The following is an 8,140-nucleotide window of genomic DNA, read 5'->3' on the forward strand; positions in this document are numbered from 1 at the left end:
CGAACCTTAAGGGCAAGAGCTCGGCCTCCCGAGTGGTTTCCTCCTGCTCCGTCGTGAGTTTCAGCCATCACTCGCCGCACTTCATCGCCCTGGATGCACTTTAAGAGGACCTTGTTCGCGGTTACTCGGTGAAGTTCGTCGTTCATGACGACGTAGTGGGCGCTGCGTCTCTTCAGGCGTCTCGCTGGCCACTTATCTTTCGGCAGTTCTTCACGGATGAGATAATCTAGGAACTCGGCTCGCCAGTCGATCGGGGTGTCGTCATGATCGGGCATCTCAGTGTCGGCGTGATCGGTGGTGGATCGTCGAGTTGTTGCGAAGATTAGAGCGATGGGAAGACTTTCGTCGGAAGAAGGATCGATGCTCGGTCGATCAATCCGATGTATGGGTATCGTCCTTCTTATCTTTGTTCCTGCTCCAGCTGTTTTCCCCTTTCGGTTTGGGTTTCGGCGGCTGGATCTTGTAATCTCCGCTTTCGATCGAGGAGAGGAACTGGGCGTAGAGAGATTTGCACTCAGTCGTGTCGTGTCCCTTGACGTCGTGATACTTGCAATGCTTCGTAAGATCGATGGGCGTTCTGGTCGGTCCTGTCGCCGAATCGACTTTAGCCACGGTACCAGCACTCAGGGTACTGGGAGACGCATCGGGAGAGTCGGTCTCTCGCTGATAGACATTCCATTTTTTATCGTGCATGACCATGGTTGAAACAGGGGCGTTGTTCTCGTCCACGACGTAGAGGAGACCCCCTTTTTTGCTGCCAGTATCACCTGGTGCGTGCTGGCGTGGCTCGGTCCGAGCATCCGCACTCTTGGCTGCAGCAGGCTTGGCTGCGTTCTGCTTTCGGATTATCGCCTTGGTATCTTCTTCCATTCGAATGAAGTTGTGAGATCGGGCGATAGCGTCAGGGAGCGAAGTCGTAGGGTTGGAATACAGGTCCTTACGAAACTTCGAGTTGACGAGGAGAGTGTTCATCAAGGCGTCGATAGCGATGTGATCAGGGACGTCGACTCGCGAAACGATCGTCTTGAACTTTTCCATGTAGTCCTTGAGACTTTGGTTCTTTGTTTGCGCCATATTCCACAGGCTGGAAGCGGTCGCTGCTCGCTTGGTAAACATGATGTAAGTCTTGAGGAATACAGCCGAGAGGTCTCGGAAACTGCGAATCGAGTTCTCGCTGAGCTGTGAGAACCAGGTTAGTGCTTGTTCGTTGAGTGTTTCGACGAAGAGCTGACAGTATCCTGCGTCCTTCTCTTCGTCGGAAAGGCGAGCTCTGGCCATAGCTATGTTGAAGGCTGTTAGATGCTCGACAGGGTCGCCACCGGGTTTGTACTCGGGGAGACGGAGCTTTTCTATTTTGCGGAGCTGGACCCTGGTTAGCTCGCTAGCGAAGGGCGAGCGCGAAGTGGAGGCGATGACGCTGTCGATCTGAGGGGCTGCGCTCGTCGCTTGGTGGATCTGCGAGCTCATTTGTTGAAGGCTGGGTTTGAGCTCGGCGATCTCGCGAATCGTCGTCGAATCTGCTGTCGTCGGAGTAGGGTAGACGGCAGGGGGCCCGTTAGTGTCGGATTCGTCGACGGCGTGGTCTTCCGCCGGCGTTGGAGGGAAAAGATGCCGGCAGACGGTCTGGGAACGGTTTGTCGGTGCAGCAGGAGCGGTGAGGGCAGCTACAAGGGCAGCGAGCTGCTCGTTCGTCGTTTTCTGAACTTCTTCTTGATGCGCGAGACGAGCCATCACGGAGCTCATGAAGTCCGACGAGAGAAAAGGAGGAGGAGGCGGAGGCGTAAGCTCGGGAGCTTCGCCGGAAGTGACGGGGTTCGAGTCACCAATCGACATATCGGTTTAAGAAACGTTACTCTGATCGGCCCCACGGTGGGCGCCAATTGTTTGAGGTGAGTTTGGTCGACAGAAAGTAAAAGAACTCAAGAGTGGGATGAACAGAGACGTTTTATTAGAGTCGGAATAACGAGGGTACAAGAGTAAGAAAGCCGGCTAGTCGACGCTCGGTAAGCTCCTAGCTGGAAGTACAAGAGAAAACGGCGAGATACAAAGAGAGTAATGGAAACCCTAATCTAGCCGCAAGTCTGTCTGTCTAAATGGTGATGCCTTATATAGCCTCTTAGGTCGGTTAGTTTTGACCTAATTCATCCTCTTTGTTATGGGCCTTTTGACTTGCAGGCCCAATCGGGACAACTGTTCGGCCCGAGCCGCTTGATCGCTGTCTTCGGCTGCTCGTCTTCTGTTCAAAGAGATCACGAGCCGAGTCGCGACTCATTCAGAGCCGGCTTTGAGCCGACTATCCTTTGAATGATAGTAATGGGCCTCCTGTTCGCTGGGCCTTGTGGATGGTGACAATCCATCCCCAACAGTACGTCCCCCCTAGTTCGTTGTCGAGTCGAGCAATCGATCGCAGCGAATTAGTTAGTTAGGGCTCGAAGAACAGGAGGTTTAATCCCCTGATTCCCCGATTCCGTAGAGAGGCCGCTGGCGGAGAGATTTTTTCTGTTTTTCTCGGTATCCCAGGTGAGTTTCTCTAAACCGATAAATTGATTGTGTTTGGTTCGTGATGTGACATCGAACCGCCGTCGGTTTTGATCGAGAAGCCGAAACGTCGCTAGGGTTTTTGGCGAGAATCCGAAAGGTCGCGTTTGAGGGAGACGCGCGAGCCTGCCGACAGGCCCAATTAGGCCCGCTTAGGGCTAATAATGGCACCTCGTATGAGGCGCCTTCCCTCTCTCTATCCTTTATCTCTCTAGCTTTTGCTCTCTGTTTTAGTTCTTCTACTCGGTATGTCGACGAACAAGCGACTTTCTCTAGAACAAAAGGGGAAGATGACTACGGATATTGCCGGTCCTGACAGCGATCTAGAGAGGGTCCGTGGGTCCGGAGATAGCGCAGAGACGGCTCATCGCGAGGCGATCGGTTGTTCGCCAAAAACCCTAGCGACGTTTCGGCTTCTCGATCAAAACCGACGGCGGTTCGATGTCACATCACGAACCAAACACAATCAATTTATCGGTTTAGAGAAACTCACCTGGGATACCGAGAAAAACAGAAAAAATCTCTCCGCCAGCGGCCTCTCTACGGAATCGGGGAATCAGGGGATTAAACCTCCTGTTCTTCGAGCCCTAACTAACTAATTCGCTGCGATCGGTTGCTCGACTCGACAACGAACTAGGGGGGACTTACTGTTGGGGATGGATTGTCACCATCCACAAGGCCCAACGAACAGGAGGCCCATTACTATCATTCAAAGGATATTCGGCTCAAAGCCGGCTCCGAATGAGTCGCGACTCGGCTCGTGAACTCTTTGAACAGAAGACGAGCAGCCGAAGACAGCGATCAAGCGGCTCGGGCCGAACAGTTGTCCCGATTGGGCCTGCAAGTCAAAAGGCCCATAACAAAGAGGATGAATTAGGTCAAAACTAACCGACCTAAGAGGCTATATAAGGAGTTGAGGACAGGAAGGAAAGGCATCACCATTTAGACAGACAGACTTGCGGCTAGATTAGGGTTTCCATTACTCTCTTTGTATCTCGCCGCTTTCTCTTGTACTTCCGGCTAGGAGCTTACCGAGCGTCGACTAGCCGAATTTCTTACTCTTGTACCCTCGTTACTCCCTGACGCTATCGCCCGATCTCACAACTTCATTCGAATGGAAGAAGATACCAAGGCGATAATCCGAAAGCAGAACGCCGCCAAGCCTGCTGCAGCCAAGAGTGCGGGTGCTCGGACCGAGCCACGCCAGCACGCACCAGGTGATAATGGCAGCAAAAAAGGGGGTCTCCTCTACGTCGTGGACGAGAACAACGCCCCTGTTTCAACCATGGTCATGCACGATAAAAAATGGAATGTCTATCAGCGAGAGACCGACTCTCCCGATGCGTCTCCCAGTACCCCGAGTGCTGGTACCGTGGCTAAAGTCGATTCGGCGACAGGACCGACCAGAACGCCCATCGATCTTACGAAGCATTGCAAGTATCACGACGTCAAGGGACACGACACGACTGAGTGCAAATCTCTCTACGCCCAGTTCCTCTCCTCGATCGAAAGCGGAGATTACAAGATCCAGCCGCCGAAACCCAAACCGAAAGGGGAAAACAGCTGGAGCAGGAACAAAGATAAGAAGGCTCAGCGAAAATCGCAGGGCAAAAACCGTAAAAACGACAAACAGTCAAAGGATGCGGAGAAAGCTGCCCGAGAAACCGACGATGACGACGACTCGGCAGATGACGATCAGCCGGCCAATCGCCAGCGCATCGAAGTGATCTGCATCCAACATCAAGGAGAGAACGAACCAGGGTCCTCATCCGACGAGGACGACGACACGAAAACCCTAGACAGCACTACGGATCTTCGGTCCCTCCTCGAGCGAAAGCTCCGACCCACTACCGAAGAAACGCCAGTCTCCACCGATCTCCGCCTACAGATCGACTCAAACCGAGCCGCGAGAGCTTCAGCGCAAGAATCCTCTCACCAGCAGTCCGCTGAAAAGCCGAACTGCGATTTGCGAGACAAACTCAACGCGAAGATCGGTGATCTGCGGACAACCCTCAACCGCAAGAAAAGGGATACTGCCGAAACGAGTAACGACCTTCGCGACACACTCCGTGCAAAGCGCGCACAAACTCGTCCCTGAATAACGTCATCATGGGTGGATCACCTCCTTGCGGTGATTCGGTTAGGGCAGTCAAGGACCATCGAAGGCAAGCCACCACTTCCCAACGATGGCCCCAGAAACAAGTAGACGATCAGCCGATAACCTTTTCGTCTGACGATACACTCGGCGTGCACCTCCCTCATAACGATCCTTTGCTCGTCGTATTCAGCGTCGACAAGTACGACGTCACAAAAGTGCTTATCGACACCGGGAGCTCGGTCGATATCATCTTTCGCGAAACTCTCGTGAAAATGGGAATCGATCTCAACGACGTCAAGCCTTCTACTCGGACCCTGACAGGATTCAACGGCTCGTCGGAGGTAATCGCAGGCACGATCCGCCTAGTTCATGCATGTGGAGTCACTCGAACGGTCAAGTTTTCTGTGGTCGGCTCCAAAGCCCCTTACCACGTTATACTCGGCACCCCATGGCTACATTCAATGCGAGCAATCGCATCAACGTACCATCAGTGTGTTAAGTTCCCAGGATCAGACGGATCGATCAAAACTCTGAAAGGCGATCAGCAAGCTGCGCGAGATCTCCTAATCGCCACGGTTAAAATTCAGCGCTCCCAGTCACTCGTCAACTCAGTCTCTCCCCCCACGAGCAAAGTTTGCCCGCAAAAGGAAGAGGTTCTGAAAGTACCAGTTGACGACTCGGATCCGAGCAAATCAGTCCGAATAGGTGCATTTCTACCCGACGAAATGCAACAGAAGATCCTCGAGTTTCTTAAGCAAAATCTGTCCTCATTCGCCTGGACAATGTCTGATATGAAAGGAATCGATCCAGCTATCACAACTCACGAACTCAATGTCGATCCCAACTTCAAGCCCATCCGGCAGAAGAGGAGAAAGTTGGGACCGGAGCGGTCCAAAGCAGTCGCAGAAGAAGTCGAGCGTCTACTCAGCGCCGGCTCGATCACCGAAGTTCGTTACCCAGAATGGCTAGCCAACCCGGTAGTCGTTAAGAAGAAGAACGGTAAATGGCGCGTCTGCGTCGATTTTACTGACCTCAACAAAGCATGTCCTAAGGACAGCTATCCGTTGCCTAGCATCGATCGCCTAGTCGAATCGACGGCCGGTAACGAGATGCTGACATTTATGGATGCCTTCTCAGGCTACAACCAGATCCTGATGCACCCGGACGACCGAGAGAAAATTGCTTTAATCACTGATCGGGGAACCTACTGTTATAAGGTGATGCCATTCGGGTTGAAAAACGCTGGAGCAACCTACCAGACGCTTGTCAACCGGATGTTCGCCGACCAGCTGGGGAAGACGATGGAAGTCTATATCGACGACATGCTCGTCAAATCCCTCCGAGCTGACGACCACCTAGCGCACTTAAAGGAATGCTTCGCCATCCTAAACGAGTACGGGATGAAGTTGAATCCCGCCAAGTGCACCTTTGGCGTCTCCTCGGGCGAATTCCTTGGTTACATTGTCACGCAACGAGGAATAGAAGCTAACCCGAAACAGATCTCGGCAGTCCTAAATCTCCCCAGTCCGAGAAACTGCTGTGAGGCAGAGACTAACAGGACGCATCGCCGCGCTCAATCGCTTTATCTCCCGATCTACCGACAAGTGTCTCCCCTTCTATGATCTCCTCCGAGGGAACAAGAAGTTCATTTGGGACGACAACTGCGAGGACGCATTCGTTCAACTCAAGCAGTACTTGACGACTCCTCCCGTCCTGGCCAAACCAGACGTAGGAGACGTCCTGTCTCTCTATATCGCCGTCTCCTCGGCAGCCGTCAGTAGCGTCCTAATCAAAGAGGACCGTGGCGAGCAGCGTCCGATTTTTTACACGAGCAGACGGATGACTGGTCCGGAGACCAGATACCCAACCCTCTAGAAACTGGCTCTGGCCGTCGTTGATTCTGCAAGGAAACTACGACCCTACTTCCAATCACACTCTATCGAAGTGTTGACCGACCAACCGCTCCGCACCGTCCTGCAAAATCCCAACAGAGCTGGCCGGTTGACTAAGTGGGCAATCGAACTGAGCGAGCTTGATATTACGTACAAATGCCGAACAGCCGCCAAATCTCAAGTCCTCGCCGACTTCCTTGTCGAGCTCACACCAGATCTTGCACAAGACCTCGACATTCCAAGCCCCAATTGGATTCTTCATGTCGACGGATCATCAACGAGCAAAGGATCCGGTGCGGGAGTCCAGCTTCAATTGCCGACAGGGGAACTCATTCGCCAGTCTTTCAGTTTCGGCTTCCCGGCCTCTAACAACAAAGCAGAGTACGAGTCGTTGATCGCCGGTCTCCGTCTCGCCCGAGCCGTCAAAGCCAAACGCTTGAGTGCTTATTGCGACTCGCAGCTCGTCGCCAGCCAGTTCAGCGGCGCCTACGATGCTCGCAATGACATAATGAACGCATATCTCCGGGTGGTTCAAGAGCTTGCTAGGGAATTCGATTTCTTCGAACTCACCAAGGTTCCCCGCGGAGAGAACGTTTGCGCCGATGCCTTAGCTGCACTCGGGAGCAAACTCCACGACCAGGTCAAAAGGACGATACCCATACATCGGATTGATCGACCGAGCATCGATCCTCCTTCCGACGAAAGTCTTCCCATCGCTCCAATCTTCGCAACAACTCGACGATCCACCACCGATCACGCCAACACTGAGATGCCCGATCATGACGACACCCCGATCGACTGGCGAGCCGAGTTCCTAGATTATCTCATCCGTGAAGAACTGCCGAAAGATAAGTGGCCAGCGAGACGCCATGGTTTACCATACGAGATCATAACGGACAATGGCTCTCAGTTCATGTCCGGAAACTTCAAAGAGTTCTGTAGCAAGTGGAATATCCGCCTAAGCCCTTCGACTCCCCGCTACCCGCAAGGAAACGGGCAGGCGGAATCCTCCAACAAGATTATCATCGATGAGATCAAGAAGCGACTCGACCTCAAGAAAGGCCATTGGGCCGACGAACTGGACGGCGTCCTCTGGTCGCACCGAACGACTCCTCGTGGTGCGACCAAATCCACCCCTTTCTCTCTTGCTTACGGGATGGAAGCAATGGCCCCCGCCGAAGTTAACGTGACGAGTCTTCGGCGCGCCAAGATGCCGCATTTCGTCGAACTTAATCAAGATATGCTCCTCGATGCCCTTGATGAACTCGAGGAATAACGTGATCAGGCGCTTCTTCGGATCCAAAATTACCAGAACCAGATCGAGAGCTACTATAATAAGAAGGTAAAAGCGCGCCCTCTCGAGCTCGGCGACCTCGTCCTCCGAAAAGTTTTCGACAACACAAAGGAGCTCAACACTGGAAAGCTAGGGACCAACTGGGAGGGACCTTACAAGATCACTCGAGTCGTTAAACCCGGCGTCTACCGACTCGAGACTTCCCGCGGAGAGGCAGTCCCATGAGCTTGGAACTCGATGCATCTTCGCCGCTTCTACCAATAGAAATGCCTCATCCCTTTTCTCCGAGTGAATGACCAACAAGTCACTGTTCGCTCA

At 53.1% G+C, this 8,140-nt stretch overlaps 2 protein-coding genes across 2 annotated transcripts; one reads left to right on the forward strand and one right to left on the reverse strand.

Moving 5' to 3' along the window:
* Positions 1–372: 372 nt before the first annotated feature.
* LOC108828890 (uncharacterized) lies at positions 373–1,833 on the reverse strand. The gene has a single exon (XM_018602555.2). The coding sequence runs from the start codon at positions 1,831–1,833 to the stop codon at positions 373–375; it is 1,461 nt and encodes a 486-aa protein (XP_018458057.2).
* Positions 1,834–4,647: 2,814 nt separating this feature from the next.
* LOC130511224 (uncharacterized) lies at positions 4,648–7,804 on the forward strand. Its single transcript, XM_057008115.1, has 4 exons — positions 4,648–5,635; positions 5,774–6,091; positions 6,162–6,409; positions 6,512–7,804. The coding sequence occupies exons 1-4, from the start codon at positions 4,648–4,650 to the stop codon at positions 7,802–7,804; spliced, it is 2,847 nt and encodes a 948-aa protein (XP_056864095.1).
* Positions 7,805–8,140: the final 336 nt, after the last annotated feature.

Source organism: Raphanus sativus, chromosome 4 (genome assembly GCF_000801105.2).
Source record: "Raphanus sativus cultivar WK10039 chromosome 4, ASM80110v3, whole genome shotgun sequence".
Classification (NCBI taxonomy): Eukaryota; Viridiplantae; Streptophyta; class Magnoliopsida; order Brassicales; family Brassicaceae; genus Raphanus; species Raphanus sativus.

Bases quoted from the DNA above. Each gene is read 5' to 3' on its own strand.
- LOC130511224 (XM_057008115.1), top strand. From the start codon at position 4,648: ATGGGTGGATCACCTCCTTGCGGTGATTCGGTTAGGGCAGTCAAGGAC. The intron at 5,636-5,773 runs GTAAATGGCGCG...ATGCCTTCTCAG, and splicing joins AGTCGTTAAGAAGAAGAACG to GCTACAACCAGATCCTGATG. The intron at 6,410-6,511 runs GTCAGTAGCGTC...CCAACCCTCTAG, and splicing joins TCGCCGTCTCCTCGGCAGCC to AAACTGGCTCTGGCCGTCGT.
- LOC108828890 (XM_018602555.2), bottom strand. From the start codon at position 1,833: ATGTCGATTGGTGACTCGAACCCCGTCACTTCCGGCGAAGCTCCCGAG.